General features: G+C 44.3%; 2 protein-coding genes across 3 annotated transcripts in view; one reads left to right on the top strand and one right to left on the bottom strand.

Annotated features, from left to right (window-relative positions):
- LOC124277397 (protein Shroom2-like) overlaps positions 1 to 3543 on the top strand; it is a 70897-nt gene extending 67354 nt beyond the window's left edge. For both annotated transcript variants that reach the window (XM_046713079.1, XM_046713080.1), the window contains 2 exons: positions 107 to 280; positions 829 to 3543. In XM_046713079.1, the coding sequence (XP_046569035.1) occupies positions 107 to 280; positions 829 to 1086 (432 nt within the window). In that variant the 3' untranslated portion in view covers positions 1087 to 3543. The remainder of the gene's footprint in view (positions 1 to 106; positions 281 to 828) is intronic.
- Positions 3544 to 4260: 717 nt separating this feature from the next.
- On the bottom strand, positions 4261 to 18315 carry LOC124277434 (acid-sensing ion channel 1A-like). The gene is made up of 9 exons (XM_046713132.1): positions 17835 to 18315; positions 14875 to 15297; positions 11679 to 11808; positions 11213 to 11311; positions 10834 to 11014; positions 7833 to 7895; positions 6901 to 7066; positions 5822 to 5913; positions 4261 to 5045 (listed from the first exon to the last, which is right to left on the bottom strand). Exons 1-9 carry the CDS (start codon positions 17957 to 17959, stop codon positions 4897 to 4899), a joined length of 1428 nt encoding a protein of 475 aa, XP_046569088.1. The 5' UTR covers positions 17960 to 18315; the 3' UTR covers positions 4261 to 4896.
- Between the last annotated feature and the right edge of the window lie 5183 nt (positions 18316 to 23498).

Below are 23498 nucleotides of genomic sequence, written 5' to 3'. Positions count from 1 at the left end.
ATGTAGTTGGTATGATCTGAAGTATGTTGGATGTTACAATCACAATGACCTACGTGTGAAGTCTTATGCATCTTTGCTGACTGTGATACTGCTCTTTTTTCCCCAGGTGTGTGAGGTGGTTGAGAGACAGGCCCGTACTCCGGCAGAGAAGGGCAAGTTCAACCGCTTCATTGATGAACTGGAGAAGATAGTACGCCTGATGCTGAATCTGTCTGGACAGCTGGCCAGAGCTGAGAATGCAGTGCAGAGTCTTGGGCCTAATGTTGATGCTAAGATCAAGGTAAAACATGGTCCTAACACTCTGCAGACATATTGTCCCCAAGTGTATTCTTGGTTCAGATACTAAATGTTAAAAATATCCACAATTTTTTGTTTGTAAACCGTAATAAACAGTATCCAAGGGTAAAATGTAGAGCTGATCAGTTTCAGTGGCAGCGAGATTAGTCATTAGATTGTGTTGTAAAGGTAACTGTATGAGGTCATAACAATCTGCAAAGCATTGTGATGTCATTTCATTGTAGCTATGCGTCCTAAGAGTTCTCACTTGATCTCATAGAAGTGCTAACCCTTTGGAACTTGTAGGAAATGATTTGTGATTCAGTATGGCCCCGGTGTGTTTTTATAAAACTGTTTGGTAGCCAGAATTTGGAAGGATCATGTTGAGTGAAATTGTTGGAATAAATAATTTTGTCCTACAGCTTGATTTCCACAAACAAGAATGAACTCTTTCAGATAACTGGTCTTTAATATTTCAACTTTATTGCATGTCTTTGATAGCATATAGTAGCTGTAGGGGATGTTAATTTAATGATACGCATTGTTTTACAGAAAATGACAATCGACAAGCGTGAACGACTCCATGCAAAGTACCAGGATGCTAAAGGATTAAAGGAAGACATTGATGAGCGCAGTGAAAGTGTGGCTGGCATGCTTCGTAACTTCCTTTCCGACGATGAATTTGACGATTACATGTACTTCATTAAAATGAAGTCAAAACTGACAATAGACAGGCAGGATTTGGAGGACAAGATTATGCTGGGAGAGGAGCAGATTCAGGAGTTGAAGAAAAGTATCCCAGATGGCTAACAGAAGGGAGATAACTCTAACAAGGGAGACAACTCTTCTCGTTATGTGGAAGAAGGCAGTTTATCTAACCCTGACAAGGAGAGACCAGTGCTCCAGCCATTTATAACCAGTCTCCTTACATGGAAGCTAAGACTATTAACCATCAATTAACATAATGGAACAACGGTACTGAAGAGATGCTTTTTGTTGAACTCCGAAAAGCTCTTTAAAATATGGAGCTGACATAAGTTTCGTAAAATTAAAAAAGTCCAAGGAATGATTCAAATATGCAAGGTATGTGGACAGTTCCCCACTATGGCCAAAGGGAAGACAACTCTGCCAAACATATATTGAATCTATGGAAAAGAATTCTGGTGTTCCAGATGCACTGTTCTTCCTGGGATATAGAGACATTGTGACAATGTTGTGATAAAATGTTTGATGCTTCTTGCTGTCAAAACCATACAGTCTGTCAAAATGAACTGGATATCGGATTGTTGATTCTCAGAATATATATATTTTCGTTATTCACTGATTCTGAGGACTGGTAGTGTGTTCATTTTTTTAAGAAAATATGTGACAGAATGGATGGGCGGGCCAAAGTTGTCATCATGACTCTAGAAAGTAACAATATGCAATTACCACAGTATAAACCCTCCTTCCTTGAGTGTCTGTGAGTCCTCGCTGTGAGGGGGAAGAAGGATGCACATGTCACAGGGTATTTCTCTGTGTTTCGCATGTAGATGTAGGTCTCGATTGCAGATTTACATAAAAAATAGACATCATAATCTCCACTTCAGATTGTCTTCATCGTTTTCATCACTCTCGGTTTACTTGCCTGTGTTGTGCTGTATATAAATTACTGTTGCTCTGAAGGCAAAGACACACATATCTGTCCTTGGCCCGATCCACAAAGCGTTCGTAGAGCTACGACTTTTGTTTAGCTAATGATAAACTATAGAGTTATGACATTTCGTAACGTTACGAACGCTTTGGATCGGGACCCTGATTTTCTGTCATAGCTGATTTCATCAGAACATCGAAACTGCAACCATCGTAACCTCTTCTTGTGTACGTTTTTGGGTTTAGGAATTAAGAAAGGTTCTTTATACGACTGAATCTGCTTGATTTTGTTTGAAATTTACGTTGAGATATATCAGTTAGTCATTTGGATGCATATATTACGAGGCTGATGGATGCAGCTTGTTGGAACTTGGCCCTCGTGTAATCTATGCTGTACATATGCCTTTTGTGGTTCCTTCTGTCATTTTTATTTGTAAATTTTGTCCATAATATTTTCTTTATTATTTCAGCTAGCACACCATCTTAAAGTGCTTGCAATATTTTTTTTCGTTTTCAAAATTTCACTGGATGTTTAAGGCGCCAATTATTTCTAGATATTTAAAAGATCGCCATGACAACTTAATCTGTCAGCGCGTACGAGTGTACATATTTGTGATTTCATTAGTGAAGTTATGATCTGATTAAAGGGAGATAACCATACAAGTTTATGATTTTCCTCCGACTAAATAAATTTCATTTGCAGTGGACCATGTGGACAATGTGGAAACTAACGTACAATGTGATAAAATCAGCCGATAACCTGTGAATAGTTTCATGTGTAGTTTACCGTTATGCCATATTTTTGAGCATTATAAGAGGTGCTTAAAGTGCTAGTTCAAAGAAATTCCTAACTGTGTGACCTTTGGCCTTGTATATCAGCAATACATAAGCCCATCATGGACATCTTCACATAAGGTATTTTCAAAGGTTGTTTGGGTATTTTAACAAGCATGGTTGTGACGTGACATGTTGTAAGATAAAACATAAATCGTTTATTTTTCACCAGTTTATAATAACCAATTTTTTCATTGCAATAAGTTATTTGTGACTGTGTACATGGGACTGCGATGTCTTGGTGCATGCATTGTTAAACTACAAAGATCTTGTCATTATCTCCCTCCAAGGTTTCAATGTCAACATACAGTGTTTCTTAACCAGCAATAAAGCATGAGAGATATTTTTTGAATTTGTAGATTTGATATTTTTTGTCATTTCAAAAGATTTGATGTAAGTTAGGATATTCCTGAAGGCAAAGTAACAATGTTAGTGGGCTGGTTGACACCAGTCTGTACCCCTATCTGCATACCTATGCGTGACCTTTGTAAGCATGATGGAAGAAGCTCTTGTACCCCGTGTATTACGTACATTTTTTATGCAATATCATATCACTGTTGCACATACACGAGTGTACACAAAAGTGTATGCAATCATGCACTGTGTATGGGGCCCGACTGAGTTTGCATACCTATGTATGACTTTTGTATGAACCTTTGGTTGAGTTGTATATGCGTAGCTACGCATGAGTTACGATGATAACCACATGTACTAGCCCTATAGTCAGCTGACCCTCTTTGCTGTACTACCTTTCTGCTGCTCCAACGGTACCACAATCATCAATAAATGGTGTGTGAACTATACAGGTGTTGTGCTGATTTCACAGGCCTAGGGATATGGGCATTTGACATTTGTCAGAATGGTCGACTTATGGTGGGGATGTGCAAAGTCTTCAAGAGTGACTGACAGACTCCTGGACCAAAATACTTCTAAATATGGCATGCTCTTTTACCCTGCCCACCCCTCAGCATTACTGGGGTTTGAGTCAACAAGTGGTCATCTCAGAGTCTGTATACTGCATGTGAAGGGGGTATCCATAATATACTGTGGCATTTGTCTCAATGGCAAGCTGGATGAAAAGGCCATTTGTTCGGACTGTTACAAGCAGCCACATGCAAGCAAGCACACTCACTCACACGTTGCTAATTAACTGCAGTAATCAAGCAATGCCACATTAACCGATTCTAGAACACGTGACCTTCAGAGATATTGATCCAGTGTGTCAAGGCCATCCACAAGGTTATGGACTGAGATGAGCTTGTCTGCTGGTGGTAACTCCAGAATCAGTGTGGAAAAAGCATGGTGAGCTGACTCCTTGGAGTCAGGCAGGCAACTGAAAAGCCACGGTGGCGACATTGTACCCTTGTTGGGAATTAAACCAGGGTTTTGGGCATGACGAGCGGATGCTTTAACCGCTTGGAATGCTGTGTCTGGTGTAAAACCAGAAGGTAGTGCATGATTTCTGTATATGGTCCAGGTCAATGTGAAGGTAACTTGTGAAATGTGCAGCTATATTTGGCTTCTGGGTGTAATGGTTAAAGGTAGGAATTACATGTAGGATCCCAGATTACAGCAAATGCATTCTGTACATCCTATAACATATTCTGTACACACAAATTTTGCAAAATGCAAATAAGTTTGGTCTCCTCAACATGGCACACTGACTTTTACGAGTCTGAAAGGCAATAATTAAACATTCTAGAACACATAGATAAAATAATACCAAACTGTTGCTATGAAAAAGGATCTCAGATATACTGTGTATTATGTTGACTGCTTTCAGTTCAGACTTGTAGCATATACTACAAGAACTGGGACGAGAATAATTCTGAAATGTCAAATAGGGATTTTATTTTAACTTTTGTACCAATGAATGTGTAAGAATCACGTCTAGCAATATAATATCTCGGTCGCCCTCCTCTACCGTTTTTGTTCTGTGTGCACCATTGTCTTGGATGATAGTTGTGAAGATTCACAAAGTGTCCTTACTGTAAACAAGCTGGTGTGTTGGTCTACTGGCGCCGGCTATAATGCTGCAATACAGACACAACCACGCCGCACATATTATACGTGCGCTTCTATTATTGCTAAACGTCTCCGTGATTCGTGATTCACGGAGTCATCATTCGGACTGACTGCAGTGGACAATGGGGTTCAGTGCTCTGGGCCAGAGCGGCGTGTTTGTTTCCGAATAATCCACTGTCTGGCAATGGCCTTGGTCGAGCGGAAACAGGCTTCAAACACTTCATACAGCGTCACAATGCTCGCCCCGAGGAAGAAGCCCATCTGACCTCCCAGGGTGCCTACAAACACACAAAAACAACAGTTATATCGTGAGTCACTGACGGTATACGTAACAGTCAGTGATAGCCAAGCTTAGTCACAGCCACAGGGGCGTGTCACGCTTAGAAACAGCGTTAGAAAGACATATAGGTATATAGACCCTACCCTAGTAGTATCTTTGTATATAGTACTAGGGTAGGGTCTATATACCTATTTGTCTTTCTAACGCTGTTTCTAAGCGTGACACGCCCCTGTGGTCACAGCGTCAGGCAAATTATCGAGTGCGGACAGGCAAACTCGTGTCTGGTACTATGGGCATCAACCCACACTGCACACACATGTCCTAAACTGAAGATTTGAGTATGAAGACACTATCTGTTGTGAACATCTGCAAAGGAGTGAGTGAGTGAGTTTAGTTTTACACCGCAATCAGCAATATTCCAGCTATATGGTGGCGGTCTGTAAATAATCTAGTCTGGACCACACAATCCAGCATGCACATCGATCAACCTAATTGGGTCAGCGAGCCTGACCACCCGATCCCGTTAGTCGCCTCTCACAACAAGCATGGGTTACTGAAGATCAATTCTAACCCGGACCTTCACGGGTCCATCTGCAAAGGAAATCGTGGAGAGTACGAAGATCAATCTGATATATCATCCCACCACATGCGTATCAGCCGTATGTGCTCAATGCTGTGTAACTGTATACAAATAACAAACAGCAGCAGCAACAACAACAAGAAGAAAACACACGAATACATGATACGATTTTAATAAAAAGGGAGACAACTTACCCACCATCGAGGTCAGTGTGTACTCCGGTTCGTATTCAAGCTTATGTACAATCAACCGTTCGTACCATATGTTGATGCTGACCAGATTTTGTCTGTAAGAAATTGTGTATTAAAGTCGTTTTATTGTCTGCACATTCGTATTCATATGCATACGTTCTGTTGTAACCCATTTCAGAACAAACGACCATTGGTTTGTCTTGACTGTGAGTGAGTGAGTTTGGTTTTACGCCGCTTTTAGCAATATTCCAGCAATATCACGGCGGGTACACCAGAAATGGGCTTCACACATTGTGTCCATGTGGGGAATCGAACCCGGGCCTACGGCGTGACGAGCGAACGCTTTAACCACTAGGCTACCCCACCACCCGTCTTGACTGTGAAGCAATGCATAAGAAATGGCAGTAAATTTACAAATTAGCATTTACACGAGTTGCACTTCGTTGTAACAGGAGGAAAGTGTTAGAATTGCTGGAGAATTCTGGGTTTCGTAATAAATATTGTTGCATGAATGTCAAAGTTCTCCAAGAGAACGAAGGCTATTTATCGTCTCAGTCAGCAATACTCAATACGGACGACAGTTTGGCCCAAGACTACCATCTAGTCTCTGAAATAAACATGTTTTACCGAAAAACTGTTCCTAAAATAGAATCACAATAAAATATAACGAAAAGGAGCCCAGGGACTTTAAACTGCGGTAATCTTTACTTGCCACATATTCTGGACTTGCATGGGCTTTCTCGGATATATTTGTTTCAGGGTCTGTATGACAGACTAGGGCCAGCCAAACCGAGTTTGGACCAGGAAAACCAGTAACTTAAACGTAAACGGGGAATTAAAACCGGGACTTCTCCATGACGAGCGAACTACTCGCACAAAAGGCTACCAAAGCCATGTTCCAAAGCTAGACTGGATGAAAAGTCCATGGATTATATAGATTCGACCTTCTAAATAAAAGGACAGTACACCATCAGGATCCCCGAGCTCACTGGGGCTCCTTCTCAATTCTATGTTTTCAGACACTAAGCCTAAGTCTATCAAACTTGGGTGTGTACTTTCTTTAGCACGGAAGTGTACTTAACCTGGCATATTCCTCCGACGGCACGACGTTGTTCCGAACCATGTAGTCGGTGACGGCATTGGAGGGGAATGCACCGTATGACAGCTTGGTGTCGTACACAAAGAATCTACACGGCTTGTGACAATGGCAGAGTTCTCGCTGTGACGTCTGGTTGTAGTATACCAATGCTAAACAAAATCACAGTGGAAGATTACCTAAAGAAAGTATAATAATAATATACATTCCTGAATTTCTTCATCCTAATATGTCACCCCATGGTTGCAGCATAGGAGTGAATAAGTTGGTTAACGCCCAGTGGTTGCAACATAGGAGGGAATAAGTTGGTTAACGCCCCATGGTTGCAACATAGGAGGGAATAAGTTGGTTAACGCCCCATGGTTGCAACATAGGAGGGAATAAGTTGGTTAACGCCCCATGGCTGCAACACAGGAGGGAATAAGTTGGTTAACGCCCTATGGCTGCAACATAGGAGGGAATAAGTTGGTTAACGCCCCATGGCTGCAACATAGGAGGGAATAAGTTGGTTAACGCCCCATGGTTGCAACAAAGGAGGGAATAAGTTGGTTAACGCCCCATGTTTGCAATATTGAAGAGAAGAAGTTGGTTAACGCCCCATAACGGTGATTATCCAATGTAATCGAGACGTGAGATGAGAGCATTAGAATTGGTAAAGTCTGCCTGTTTAAACGAATTCATGGTTATCCAATGCACTATCATATCGCTATTATGATCAAAACCCATGGCTTGTACGCAACCTCGGTTTGTTAAGTGCTCGATCCGAATGACACGAGGCTAACACTAGCCATCCAGTCACAATACAGCCATGAGTGAAAGCAATTTTGTGCTAACTTTGTGATCAGATGTGTTACAGGGTATTAATCATGACAGGCGAATGAGGAACTGGATAATGACGTGGAATAAGCGTGTTCTTACCGGTGTAAGTAAAGGTGCAGCCGAAGAGTTCCTTCAACGTGCAGTATGGGTATGGCAGGTCGTCTGAAACATAAAACAGGTGCATTTGAAGCATGAGTGAGTAGTGAGTGAGTTTAGTTATTATGGCGGCGACAGCACAGTGTGCCATATGGGGAATCGAACCCGGGTCTTAGTAAGTGTCTCCGTAAGAATGGCGACTAGCGCGCTGATAGCCACCAGTTCAACATGGTTTGGTGCATGTCGTTTGTGTATACTGTGAAATAAAATGGGTGAGTAACCGCTACAAATTCTGAGCAGGGATTTTGGCTCTGAATCGGGAAATCACGATTTTTCGAGCTTCCGAAGACCCTAGCTCCCAAAGTACTGCTTCGATTTTTGTGCTGTATGTCTTAATTTGTAGGTAAATATATTGGCTTGAAATGTGTGCATACTTTAAATGGGATAAATACAATGAGCATTGTTGAATTCGCCCTGAAACGAACTTGGTGTCTTGACCTCGTTAATCCCTTTCCTTCTATATAGTTGTAAGACCGAGTTAGTGACAGTACATACCTTGAGTTTTTAGCGTTTCAAGCACCTGTGCCTACACCTACAGTTCCTGTTGGAGAGTCGGGTGTTACACTCACCAGGACCTAAAGTCATACAAATACAGTTCCTGTTGGAAAGTCGGGCGTCACACTCACCAAGACCTAAAGTGGTCCTACACATACAGTTCCTATTGGAGAGTCGGGTGTTACACTCACCAGGACCTAAAGTCATACAAATACAGTTCCTGTTGGAGAGTCGGGCGTCACGCTCACCAGGACCTAAAGTGGTCCTACACATACAGTTCCTATTGGAGAGTCGGGTGTTACACTCACCAGGACCTAAAGTGGTCCTACACATACAGTTCCTATTGGAGAGTCGGGTGTCACGCTTACCTATGTCTAACTATTGGAGAGTCGGGCGTCACACTCACAGGACCTAAAGTCGTCCCACACATACAGTTCCTATTGGAGAGTCGGGTGTCACGCTTACCTATGTCTAAAGTGGTCCTGTACACACATACAGTTCCTATTGACAGGACCCAAAGTACAGTTCCTATTGGAGAGTCGGGCGTCACGCTCACCAGGACCTAAAGTGGTCCTACACATACAGTTCCTATTGGAGAGTCGGGTGTCACGCTTACCTAGGTCTAAAGTGGTCCTACACATACAGTTCCTATTGGAGAGTCGGGTGTCACACTCACCAGGACCTAAAGTGGTCCTACACATACAGTTCCTATTGGAGAGTCGGGCGTCACACTCACCAGGACCTAAAGTGGTCCTACACATACAGTTCCTATTGGAGAGTCGGGTGTTACACTCACCAGGACCTAAAGTCATACAAATACAGTTCCTGTTCCTATTGGAGAGTCGGGCGTCACACTCACAAAGTGGTCCTACACATACAGTTCCTATTGGAGAGTCGGGTGTTACACTCACCAGGACCTAAAGTGGTCCTACACATACAGTTCCTATTGGAGAGTCGGGTGTCACACTCACCAGGACCTAAAGTGGTCCTACACATACAGTTCCTATTGGAGAGTCGGGTGTCACGCTTACCCAGGTCTAAAGTGGTCCTACACATACAGTTCCTATTGGAGAGTCGGGCGTCACACTCACCAGGACCTAAAGTGGTCCTACACATACATACAGTTCCTATTGGAGAGTCCTATTGGAGAGTCGTCACACTCACCAGGACCTAAAGTGGTCCTACACATACAGTTCCTATTGGAGAGTCGGGTGTCACAAAAGTGGTCCTACACAGGACCTAAAGTCGGTCCTACACATACAGTTCCTATTGGAGAGTCGGGTGTCACGCTTACCCAGGTCTAAAGTGGTCCTACACATACAGTTCCTATTGGAGAGTCGGGTGTTACACTCACCAGGACCTAAAGTGGTCCTACACATACAGTTCCTATTGGAGAGTCGGGTGTCACGCCTAAAGTGGTCCTACCATACAGGTCGGGTGTCACGCGTACCCAGGTCTAAAGTGGTCCTACACATACAGTTCCTATTGGAGAGTCGGACGTCACACTCACCAGGACCTAAAGTGGTCCTACACATACAGTTCCTATTGGAGAGTCGGGTGTCACACTCACCCAGGTCTAAAAGTGGTCCCAGTTCCTATCGGGTGTTAAAGTGGTCCCTACACATACACATACAGTTCCTATTGGAGAGTCGGGTGTCACGTTCTATTGGACCACACCCAGGTCTAAAGTGGTCCCTAACATACAGTTCCTATTGGTCCACTACACCTAAAGTGGTCCTACAGTTCCTATTGGAGAGTCGGGTGTCACACTCACCAGGACCTAAACTAAAAGTTCCTATTGGAGAGTCGGGTGTTCCTCACCAGGACCTTGGAGAGTTCCTATTGGAGAGTGTTACACTCACCAGGACCTAAAGTGGTCCCTACATACAGTCCTATTGGAGAGTCGGGTGTCACATCACCAGGACCTAAAGTTCCTTCCTATTGGAGAGTCGGGTGTCACGCTTACCCAGGTCTAAAGTGGTCCTACACATACAGTTCCTATTGGAGTCGTCGGTGTCACACTCACCAGGACCTAAAGTGGTCCTACACATACAGTTCCTATTGGAGAGTCCTAAAGTGGTCCTACACATACAGTTCCTATTGGAGAGTCGGTGTCACACTCATGAGGTGGTCCTAAAAGTGGTCCTACACATACAGTTGGTGGTGGAGAATCAGGTGTATATCTAAAGGGGACTTACACCCATAGTTGGTCCAGCGAGTCGGGTATACAACTTACGCGGACCTGAAGAGTTTTAAACCTACAGTTGGTGGTGGAGAATCGGGTGTATATCTCACAGGGACTTACACCTATAGCTGGTCCAGAGAGTCTTCCATACAACTTACCCTGGTCTATAGCGGTCTCACACCTACTGTTTTGGTGAGAATCGGGTGTATATCCTACAGGAACTTACACTCATAGTTGGTCCAGAGAGTCTTCAATACAACTTACCCGGGTCTGAAGAGGTCTTACACCTGCAGTTGGTGGTGGAGTGGTGGCTCAGACACTCGTCTATGCAGGCGTCGAAGCTGTAGGAGGACGCATACTTGAGGGGGTTAGTGAAGGTGGGACTGTCGGTGTCGATGCAGGTGTCATCACCAAACGACTTGTACGGCTTCGGCAGGAACTTGTACTACCGGTAGAAGCATATAGACAGAACGTGTAGGACACTTTGCTCAAGACAGATTATATTATTCGTCTTACCTTTCGTACAGACGTAACTGATGAGACTGATATAAATATCAACTTACTTTGGGTTTTCCTCTCGCAGTCGTGAAAACAAACGTCCACAGAAAGCTCAAGCTCCAGAAAACGTTGCGACATCGCCTACCTGGTGTTTGGTCATGGAGATGTAAGCCGTCGTCCCGGGGGCCACAGCTATCACGGGATCAAGATGACTCTGTTTGTCAGACGGGTGATTGATGTATATCTATAACAGATCCACAACATCAGATATTACTTGTTACTTCAGAAGTCAGCAAAGAGCGGATAGATTTAAATTTTATTCCAGCTTGGCAAGGAACGTACTATGAGCTATTTTCAAATTCTCGAAAAGGTCCATATCAATCCCACCATGTACCCTTGAAAGTCCATGTTAGAATTGGTCTTCAGCAACCCATAGTTGATTTGGTTCGCTTGCCTGGTTGACACATGTCATATTCCAAATGCTTAGATCGATGCTCTTACTGTTGATCACTGCATTGTTTGGTCCAGACTCGATTATTTACAGACCGCTGCCATATAGCTGGAATATTTCTGAGTGCAGCGTTAAACAACAAACAAAACAACCAAATTACCATCATGGCTGCCAGGTTGAATGGGCCGGGAAAGTAGTGTTCCTGGTGGATGTCCAGGAGAAGCTCCAGAGATCCACTTGGGCCTGGAGTGTTTGTTGTGTGGACTCCATGACGACGGATCATTTCCTCGCTTACAAACATTGATTAACACAAATATTTATTAAACCTATTTATAAACGTTATTTCAAGCTCTTTTCTGTAGTTGCTACATCTGAGAAAGTAGAAAATCAGTTCCACAGAAGTATCTGGAATCTCTAGAACGTAAATTTTTAATGTATGCGTGCTTTGAAATGTTTTTTAAAATGCTTATTTTGGTACATAAACTGAGGTCGGATGAGTCAGTCAATGTATTATAAGGTTCATTGATAGTTCGTAAAAAGCTTGAAACCAAGTATACATTCTTAGGATTCGTACGACATGTGAGATTTTATCATGAAGGAAAGTGTGACCAACGAAATTTGCAAAGAGGGACTATTGTGCTTCAGAGTGAAATAAACCCCTTTGCAGCCCAACTTTGAGGTGGCCATCTAAGAATCCAAGCTTTGAGTTAGCCATGTATGTAGCACATCGGTGACGTTGCCTTCCGTGTAGGCCACCGTTGACACCTTCTATACAGGCAACAGCTAGGGTGGCTCAATTGGTAGCCAACCGCTGATATGGCCTTCTTTGTAAGCAAACTTTGAGATTGCCTTCTATGTATCCCAATGTTGAGGTGTCCATAAATGTACTCAACCTTTGACCTGGCCTTCTGTGTACCCCAGCGTTGAGGTGGCCTTAAGTGTACCCCACCGTTAAAGCGTACTTCTATGTAGCACACTTTTGAGGTGGCTTCCTATGCAGGCAACGGCGGGGGTTGCTCTGTATGTAGCCAGTCGTTGAGGTGGCTTCTGTTTAGCCAACCATTGTGGTGATCTTCATTGTAGCTAACGGTTGAGGTGGCCATCAGAGTTACCAACCGTTGACGTTGCCTTCTGTGTATGCCACCCTTGACGTAGACTTCTGTTTAGCCAACCGTTGACATGACCTTCTATGTAGTCAACAGTTGTTTTGGCTTACTGTCTAGCCCAGTGCCGAGGTGGCTGTCTATGTAGCCCACTGTTGAGGTGGTGTTGTGAGCAACCAACCTTTGACCTGACCTTCTATGTAGCCTAGTGTTGAGGTGGCTATCTGTGTAGCTCACCATTGTGGTGGTGTTGTGAGCAACCAACCTTTGACCTGACCTTCTATGTAGCCTAGTGTTGAGGTGGCTATCTGTGTAGCTCACCATTGTGGTGGTGATGTGAGCAGCCAATCTTTGACCTGACCTTCTATGTAGCCTAGTGTTGAGGTGGCTATCTATGTCGCTCACCATTGTGGTGGTGATGTGAGCAACCAACCTCTAACCTGACCTTATATGTAGCCTTGTGTTAAGGTGGCTATCTATGTAGCTCACCATTGTGGTGGTGATGTGAGCAGCCAACCTTTGACCTGACCTTCTATGTAGCCTACTGTCGAGGTGGCTGTCTATGAAGCCACCATTGAGGTGATGTTGTGAGCAACCAACCTTTGACCTGACCTTCTATGTAGCCTAGTGTTGAGGTGGCTATCTATGTAGCTCACCATTGTGGTGGTGATGTGAGCTACCAACCTTTGACCTGACCTTCTATGTAGCCTAGTGTTGAGGTGGCTATCTATGTAGCTCACCATTGTGGTGGTGATGTGAGCAACCAACCTTTGACCTGACCTTCTATGTAGCCTAGTGTTGAGGTGGCTGTCTATGTAGCCCACCATTGTGGTGGTGATGTGAGCAACCAACCTTTGACCTGACCTTCTATGTAGCCTAGTGTTGAGGTGGCTATCTATGTAGCCCACCATTGTGGTGGTGATGTGAGCAGCCAACCTTTGACCTGACCTTCTATGTAGCCTAGTGTTGAGGTGGCTATCTGTGTAGCCCACCATTGTGGTGGTGATGTGAGCAGCCAACCTTTGACCTGACCTTCTATGTAGCCTAGTGTTTAGGTGGCTATCTATGTAGCCCACCATTGTGGGTGGTGTTGTGAGCAACCAACCTTTGACCTGACCTTCTATGTAGCCTAGTGTTGAGGTGGCTATCTGTGTAGCCCACCATTGTGGTGGTGATGTGAGCAGCCAACCTTTGACCTGACCTTCTATGTAGCCTAGTGTTGAGGTGGCTATCTATGTAGCCCACCATTGTGGTGGTGATGTGAGCAGCCAACCTTTGACCTGACCTTCTATGTAGCCTAGTGTTGAGGTGGCTATCTGTGTAGCCCACCATTGTGGTGGTGTTGTGAGCAACCAACCTTTGACCTGACCTTCTATGTAGCCTAGTGTTTAGGTGGCTATCTATGTAGCTCACCATTGTGGTGGTGATGTGAGCAACCAACCTTTGACCTGACCTTCTATGTAGCCTAGTGTTGAGGTGGCTATCTGTGTAGCCCACCATTGAGGTGATGTTGTGAGCAACCAACCTTTGACCTGACCTTCTATGTAGCCTAGTGTTGAGGTGGCTATCTATGTAGCCCACCATTGTGGTGGTGATGTGAGCAGCCAGCCTTTGACCTGACCTTCTATGTAGCCTAGTGTTGAGGTGGCTATCTATGTAGCCCACCATTGTGGTGGTGATGTGAGCAGCCAGCCTTTGACCTGACCTTCTATGTAGCCTAGTGTTGAGGTGGCTATCTGTGTAGCCCACCATTGTGGTGGCGATGTGAGCAGCCAACCTTTGACCTGACCTTCTATGTAGCCTAGTGTTGAGGTGGCTATCTACGTAGCTCACCATTGTGGTGGTGATGTGAGCAGCCCTTTGACCACCTTGTGCCTAGTGTTGAGGTGATATCTATGTCAATCAATGGAGGTGGCGTTGACCGACCTTTGACCTGATGTATGTAGCCTAGTGTTTATATCTATGGCTATCTATGTAGCCCAACATTGAGGTGACGTTGTGAGCAACCAGCCTTTGACCTGACCCTTCTATGTAGCCTAGTGTTTAGGTGGCTTTCTATGTAGCCCAAAATTGTGGTGGCGTTGAGAGCAACCGACCTTTGACCTGACCTTCTATGTAGCCTGGTGTTGAGGTCATTTGAGAGAAATGAGAAGCTCTCTTAAACTATATTTGTTCAGATGTCTCCTGTACTGGAAGCACCGTTGTGATAGTAGTTGCATTAACTGTTTATGATGATTGTTTGGGGACACATACCTGTTAAACCGGAAGCAGTATCCTGTTGGACCATTAACCTCGTCAAACATGTCGAGAGTCACTTCTTGCCCTCGGAAGAGAGCAAAGCGCATGTAATCCCATTTCCTGAGGGACATGGTCCTGTAGAGAAAGGCTTGCTCTGTCTTCATTAAAGGAGACACTAAAGACACGTTTACCTTTATTAAATTGGAGAGAATCGGGTTCAGAGACACAAACAGTTCCTTCATGGCAGTGGGGTTTTCCACTACGTTGCTGTTGTATCCGTTAGCGTTGCAGAATGTAATGGTGGGGAAATCCATGGACGGGAGATATTCCACACTCGACTTGGTAATAACTGGGTACTTCAAGTAAGATAATGTCAGGTCGACAACAATCCACAGCAGACACACGACCATTGAACACAGAATGATGAACCACCATATTCTGCCAAAAGAAACGAGTATGTGAGTTATGTTTAACAGTATTTAGTTTTTAGGCTGTAAATATGTACAAAATTAATTGAGTTGTTTGCTAGTGCTACGAGTGTGACAGGACATGCCTTTTGTTAACTGAAGGTAAGACCTTGATTCGGAGGGACGGTTGGGTAGCCTTGTGGTCAAAGCATTGGGTCGTGAAGCTGAAGAGCCTGGTTCGATTCTCCTTATGGGTACAAGTGTGAAGCCCATTTCTGGTGTCCCCCACCGTGATATTTTGGAATATTGCTAAAAGCGGCGTAAAACCAAACTCACCCACTCAACCATGATTGTAAACATGGCGGAACGCCATTGTCACTCAGCCAGTCACTAGTGTACCTAGCCCACTTTCAATCTTTGCTACCTATGGTAACCTGCTGGGGTCATCCCAGCTAACACACAACGTTTTCATAACGTTGTGGGAAGGTTGTAGATTGGTAACGTCATGACAAAACGTTGTCACAACGTTAGTATTACATCTTTTTACAACGTTATTTCACAACGTTACAACAACGTTACATATAGACGTTGTCAAAACGTTCGGTATCGACTATTACACAATATCTTGGTGTCACGATAGAATTTTCTGTTAAACTTTTCACTTTGAGAGTCTTTCTTCACTATTCAGCTGCAGCTTCAGAAAACACCCGACCAAACCAACATGCAAATTGACGACTAAACATTGAAGTGAATTTCTGCTTTGTTTCTTATGTACTGTTCACTACTGGGAAAACTGTCAACTATTAACGTTAAATAGAACGTTAAGACAACGTAAAATACTTTAGCATCAAATAACTTTAACATTGTGACGACGTGAAAATGTCTTATCACAACGTCATGTCACAATGATGTCCACAGAATAACGTTGTGGCAACGTGAAATTGTTAGCTGAGAAACCCTTTCACAGGACGCCTTGCTTTGCGGCGGGCTACATGGAGACGATTTTTAACGACTGATATCAAACTCCGTCTGCTTATTATTGTACGGAGTTCGGTATTGATAACACTGGCAAATCTGAATCAGTCGCGTAGTGCAATTAATTAATGAGTCGACATTGTCAACGTGACGTGTTTTACACGTGTATCGTCCTGACACCATTGATTTGCGAAACAAACGGGTAGTTTGAGATTCGTTGTTCATGCATAATGAGTCATTCCAGTGTGATTAAGTGTTGTGTTGACAGCAATGTCAATATACACGTCAACGATAGCTAAATCAGTCCCTTTGTCCTTAGTCAGTACTGTTATCCTCCATCCCACCATGTATAAAGTCTGGCGTACGTAGTTAAATCATTTAATGGCATGAATGACATACACATTTAACGATGTGGGTAAGACAATAAAGGCTGTATTCCCCATGTAAACTGCTTCAACACCAACACACACACGCCCCACACACACACCCCCCCCTCAAGATTTTGATGAGGTGTATAATTTCTTTTCCTCGGCATTTGGTGTTCCTGTCGACTAATTGGTATTGAAATTACTTTTCCGTTTGAGTATATTATTGTGAATATACATCATTGGACATTTATTCATTTGGTGGTTATAAGAAATAATCTCCGACGTGAACTCTCCCCGTGACCTGTGTCGCTGTTAACAGGGCAGCGTATAGCAGTGCAGTCCATGATGGAGCATTGCAGTCCATGATGGAGCGGGGAGAGGGAGAGGTGGAGCGGAGAGGAGGAGGGGTGGAGCGGGTGGAGTGGAATGGAGCGGAGAGGAGATGGAGCGGAGAAGAGCGGAGAGGTGAAGAGCGGAGAGGAGATGGAGCGGGGAGAGGGGAGAGTGAGAGCGGAGAGAGAGAGGAGAGGAGGCGGGTGGGGTGGAGGCAGCGGAGGAGATGGAGCCGGAAGAGCGGAGTGGTGAAGAGCGGAGAGGAGAGGGGCGGAGTGGAGTGGAGTGGAGATGGAGTAGAGAGGAGAGAGGGAGAGAGAGAAGAGAGGAGAGGAAATCAGAGCGGAGGAAGTGGTGAGGAGTGGAGTGAAGTGGTGAAGAGTGGAGTTGGATTGGAGTGGAGTTGAGCGGGGGTGGAGATGGAGTGGAGCGGAGTGGGAGTGAGTGGAGTGAAGTGGAGATGAAGCGGAGATGCGGATATGGAGTTGAGTGGAGTGCAGAAGAGCGGAGTGGAGCGGAGCGGGAGATGGAGGAGATGGAGCACAGAAGAGCGGAGTGGTGAAGAGCGGAGAGGAGAGGGGCGGAGTGGAGGGAGTGGAGATGGAGTAGAGATGGAGCGGCGTGGAGAGGAGAAGAGAGGAGAGAAAATCAGAGCGGAGTGAAGTGGTGAGAGAGTGGAGTGGAGGATTGGAGCGGAGAGCAGGGTGGAGATGGAGCGGAGTGGAGAGAGAGGACCGGAGGAGTGGAGATGAAGCGGAGATGGAGCAGAGCGGAGCGGAGTGGAGTGGAGTGGAGTTGGGTGGAGCAGGGAGTGGAGTGGGCGGGGTGGAGTGGAGTGGCAAAAGTGGGCCCCAGACATCGCTCCCCAAATATTAAACGCTGAGTCCCTTACCTCTCTGCACGTGTCTTCTGTGTCTTCACAAGGTTATTGCAGGCATGGAGGCTGGTGTCTTCAGCAAACGAATACCACACTTGACGCCATGCCCCCGGCGGTTTAGCCTTGATAGGCAGCGCCATCTTGATCTGTACGTCAGGCGTTCTATCAGCGTCGGTCTCATGAACTTTTACGAGTTAACGCTGAACTTTAGTGGTTCGTCGCCACCTGTTGTTCTCTGTCCAACCTAAACAACTACAAGTTTAACCTCAGCGGTTTCCTATTTTCCAGTGAACGGTTCCTGTTTCATCCACTTTCACGATTCTGTCTTCTTCATCCCCAACGGCGACTTTTTCACCTCGAACGTTTACTAGTTCACCCCAAAACTGCAAACTAGTTTTCAACGTTTGTTCTCTTCTCACCATCAACGGGCACGGGTTCACCCTCAAAGGCTACTGGTTCACTTACAAAACGACTTGTCATCTATGTTTGTTTCTTGTTTTCTCTTAAAAGGCAACTGCTCATTCACACCTCAGCATCGTTTTATGTCCAACTTTAACGGTTACCGGTTAGCACTGGGTGTCCTTCCCGGTCACTGATTTATCCGCAAGTTATATTCTTTGTCTTTCCTCAAAGGCGTCTGGTTCACCCACAGTGTTTGTTTTCAGTTCATCTTCAACAACTGTTAAAACACTAACCGTTTCTTTGTCCATCTGTAACGACACGTGGTTCGTCCAACGTCCTTTGTCCAGCTTCAACATCTACTCAACAACTATAACAAAATACTGCCTCAATGGAGTCTTTGTTCACGTTCATGGCGACACCATCACTACATACCCTGTCCGGCTTAAATGGCCATGCAGTTGTATCTGCCCATACTGAAAGCCTGCTTGGTCCACCCTAAACAGCTATTACTGCTAGTAATCTCTCCGACAACTCCCCTTGTCTGCTTTCATCACCTCTTCCGGGCGAACACAGATTCAGCGTCCTTCCATACTGAACTGGTTTGACTTACTGAACACTATGAATAATTTATATCCTTTAAGCGATCACCTACCCCGACATAGAATGATTAAAGTGTTTCGCCTAACGCGCATTGCTAATGTATAGGGGATCGGCGATTGTAAAAATACAAACCAGTATGTACTCACATTTGTTTCATTTATTGACTGTCATTTCCAAAGACCATCAGGCGCCATTAACATGTTTATTGTTCAATGTTTGCAGACTTCTCCATCTCTGTCGATACCGTAATCACCGGCCAGCGTACCCCAGGGTTTGACTATGTTCACTGGTTTATCGATAATGAAAGCTTTAATCAAATGTGAGCCCCATCATATTTCATGATTAGAATGAATTTTTTATATGAGTTCAATTTATTTTGATGTATTTTTAATTACCATTGGTTACATGTTTTACAGTTTATTGAAAATGTCTGAACCTTGTGCAGGAAAAGTGATAGATGAATTGAGTGTGTGTGTGTGAGTGAATGAGTGGGTGAGTGAGTGAGTGGTTGGGTGATTGATTGATTGATTGATTGATTGAAGTGGAGGAAGAGCGGAGATGTGAGCAGTGAGGCGGAGAGGATAAGAGCGGCAGAAGAGTGGAGAGGAGTGGTGAGCGGGAGGAAGTGGTGAGGAGTGAGTGGAGTGGAGTGGGGAGGAGCAGGAGCAGAGCGGAGTGGAGCGGAGTGGGGTGGAGTGGAGTGGGGCGGAGTGGAGTGATCACCAAAAGTGGGCCCCAGACATCGCTCCCCAAATATTAAACGCTGAGTCCCTTACCTCTCTGCACGTGTCTTCTGTGTCTTCACAAGGTTATTGCAGGCATGGAGGCTGGTGTCTTCAGCAAACGAACACCACACTTGACGCCATGCCCCCGGCGGTTTAGCCTTGATAGGCAGCGCCATCTTGATCTGTACGTCAGGCGTTCTATCAGCGTCGGTCTCATGAACTTTTACGAGTTAACGCTGAACTTTAGTAGTTCGTCGCCACCTGTTGTTCTCTGTCCAACCTAAACAACTACAAGTTTAACCTCAGCGGTTTCCTATTTTCCAGTGAACGGTTCCTGTTTCATCCACTTTCACGATTCTGTCTTCTTCATCCCCAACGGCGACTTTTTCACCTCGAACGTTTACTAGTTCACCCCAAACTGCAAACTAGTTTTCAACGTTTGTTCTCTTTCTCACCATCAACGGGCACGGGTTCACCCTCAAAGGCTACTGGTTCACTTTACAAAACGACTTGTCATCTATGTTTGTTTTTGTTTTCTCTCAAATGGCCACTGCTCATTCACACCTCAGCAACATTTTATGTCCAACTTTAACGGTTACCGGTTAGCACTGGGTGTCCTTCCCGGTCACTGATTTATCCACAAGTTATATTCTTTGTCTTTCCTCAGGCGTCTGGTTCAACAGACTTTGTTTTCAGTTCATCTTCCACTTAAACCGTTCTCTGTCCATCTGTAACGACACCTGGTTCGTCCAACGTCCTTTGTCCAGCTTCAACATCTACTCAACAACTATAACAAAATACTGCCTTAATGGAGTCTTTGTTCACGTTCATGGCGACACCATCACTACATACCCTGTCCGGCTTAAATGGCCATGCAGTTGTATCTGCCCATATGCTGAAAGCCTGCTCGGTCCACCCTAAACAGCTATTACTGCTAGTAATCTCTCCGACAATTCCCCTTGTCTGCTTTCATCGCCTCTTCCGGGCGAACACAGATTAAGCGTCCTTCCATACTGAACTGGTTTGACTTACTGAACACTATGAATAATTTATATCCTTTAAGCGATCACCTACCCCGACATAGAATGATTAAAGTGTTTCGCCTAACGCGCATTGCTAATGTATAGTTGATGATCGGCCATTGTAAAAATACAAACCAATATGTACTCACATTTGTTTCATTTATTGACTGTCATTTCCAAAGACCATCAGGCGCCATTAACATGTTTATTGTTCAATGTTTGCAGACTTCTCCATCTCTGTCGATACCGTAATCACAGGCCAGCGTACCCCAGGCTTTGACTGTGTTCACTGGTTTATCGATAATGAAAGCTTTAATCAAATGTGAGCCCGATCATATTTCATGATTAGAATGAATTTTTTATATGAGTTCAATTTATTTTGATGTATTTTTAATTACCATTGGTTACATGTTTTACAGTTTATTGAAAATGTCTGAACCTTGTGCAGGAAAAGTGATAGCTGGATTGAGTGGGTGTGTGAGTGAATGAGTGGGTGAGTGAGTGAGTGGGTGAGTGGTTGGGTGATTGATTGATTGATTTGTTGATTGATTGAGTTGATGGGTGAGTGGGTTAGTGGGTTAGTGAGTGAGTAGGTTAGTGGCTGAGTGAGTGATAGTGAAAATAAGCATCAGAGATACTACCATTCTCCTGCTCCAACGGTACCAGAATCATCAATAAAGGGTGTGTGAACCATTCAGACGTTGTGCTCATTGAACAGGCCAAGGAATATGGGGATTTTCAGACATTTAACAGCATGGTTGACTTATGGTGGGGATGTGCCAAGTCTTGAAGATTGATGGATTGACTCCTGGACAAATATACTTGTAAACATTGCATGTTCTTTTACCCCGGAGGATGAAGCCTGGTGGACTTACTCCTACGAGCAACTGAAAAGCCACAATCACCATACGACTCGAATGAGTGAGTGAGTTGATTTTAGTCCGCATTTAGCAATATGCCAGCAATATCACCACGGGGACGTCAGAAATGGGCTTCACACATTGTACCATGTGGGAATCGAACCCGGGTCTTTGGCGTGACGAGCGAACGCGTTAACCACTAGGCTACATGGCAGAAACATTACACAAGAGCTGGGACGAGAATACTTCTAAAATGCGAAATAGGGATTTCATTTGAATTGTTGTCCCATCGGATATGTAAGGATCACGTCCAGCAAAATTTCTTATGATATGCTTCAGGTGTTGTGATGCTGCTGAAAAAAACACAACAACTTCTTTATTTTAAGCAGTAACATTATTTATTAGCCTGATGTCAAGGGGTATTGAAAAGATATTTCTTCTGGGACTAGTTAGACTAATCAACTCTGAGTTAGCTCCTTTGCTCCGATGATAAATGGAGATTGTAACAGGGGTAACAGGCTGGTAACATATACCCCGGTGTGAGGTCCACACAACGTGAAGCAAGGAGTTCCCTGGCTGATCGCCGCGAATAGCTGCAACATTGATGATGCGGCGTTAAGGAATATTCACTCACTCGCTCCTTGGCTGAAATACTGGAGCGCAAACACAACAACACAGTCTATATCTTATATGCGCTTGTCTCAATGCAAGACGTCTCCGTGATTCACGGTAGCCAATCATTCGGACCGACGGTAGTGGACAATGGGGTTCTAGTGCTCTTGGCCAGAGCGGCGTGTTTGTTTCCGAGTACCCCACTGTCTGGCAATGGCCTTGGTCGAGCGGAAACAGGCTTCAAACACTTCATACAGCGTCACAATGCTCGCCCCGAGGAAAAAACCCATCTGACCTCCCAGGGTGCCTTCAAACACACAAAAACAACAGTTATATTGTGAGTCACTGATGATATAATACGCAACAGTCCTGAAAGTTTGTAAACTGACCATTGAAACTCGTGTGAAAACGGGTAAACATGTACTGTGCACCCCCAACCCCCATCCCCCTCTCTAAAGAAGCTATATCTGCCCTGGGAAGATTAAACCATTAATCCATATATCACTCCACACACACGTGTATCAACCATATATTCACAATGCAGTATAACATTATACAATAACATAAACACTAACCCCAAAAATCCCACAACAAAAGACAAAACCCCAAGAAAAGAGACACCGTGACGAATACATGATACGATTTTAATAAAAAGGGAAACAACTTACCCACCATCGAGGTCAGTGTGTACTCCGGTTCGTATTCAAGCTTATGTACAATCAACCGTTCGTACCATATGTTGATGCTGACCAGATTTTGTCTGTAAGAAATGGTGTATTAAAGTCGTTTTATTAGCTGCACGCTTGTATACATAATCATATGTTCTGTTGTAACCCATTTCGAAACAAACGACCATGATTTGTCTTGACTGTGAGTGAGTGAGTGAGTTTGGTTTTACGCCACTTTTTGCAATATTCCAGCAATTTCACGGCGGGTGACACCAGAAATGGGCTTCACACATTGTGCCCACGTGGGGAATCGAACCCGGGCCTACGGCGTGACGAGCGAACGCTTTAACCACTAGGCTACCCCACCACACGTCTTGACTGTGAAGCAATGCATAAGAAATAGCAGCAAATTTACAAATTAAAATTTACACGAGTTGCACTTCGTTGTAACAGGAGGGAAGTGTTAGAAATGCTGGAGAATTCTGTGTTTCGTAATAAATATTGTTACGTGAATGTCAAAGTATCTATCGTCTGCAAAACTCAATATGGACGACAGTTTGGCCCAAGACTAACATCGAGTTTCTGAAATTAACATATTTTACCGAAAACGTATTCCTAAATTATAATGATCAAATGTAATGAAAAGGAGCCCATATACTTTAAACTGGGGGAATCTTGCCTTGCCACATATTCTATACTTGCATGGACTTTCTTGAATATTTTTCTTTCAGGGTCTGTATGACAAACTAGGGCCAGCCAAACCGAGTTTGAACCAGGAAAACCAGTCCAA

Source organism: Haliotis rubra, unplaced genomic scaffold, assembly GCF_003918875.1.
Source record: "Haliotis rubra isolate DU_JTF1 unplaced genomic scaffold, ASM391887v1 Scf221, whole genome shotgun sequence".
Taxonomy (NCBI): Eukaryota; Metazoa; Mollusca; class Gastropoda; order Lepetellida; family Haliotidae; genus Haliotis; species Haliotis rubra.
Note: the sequence above shows the minus strand (reverse complement) of the source record. Positions and strands in the feature narration are given on the sequence as shown.

Bases quoted from the DNA above. Each gene is read 5' to 3' on its own strand.
- LOC124277434 (XM_046713132.1), bottom strand. From the start codon at position 17,959: ATGGCGCTGCCTATCAAGGCTAAACCGCCGGGGGCATGGCGTCAAGTG. The intron at 11,809-14,874 runs GTATGTGTCCCC...AATGTTTGTAAG, and splicing joins TACTGCTTCCGGTTTAACAG to CGAGGAAATGATCCGTCGTC. The intron at 5,046-5,821 runs GTAAGTTGTCTC...GTGTGTTTGTAG, and splicing joins CACACTGACCTCGATGGTGG to GCACCCTGGGAGGTCAGATG.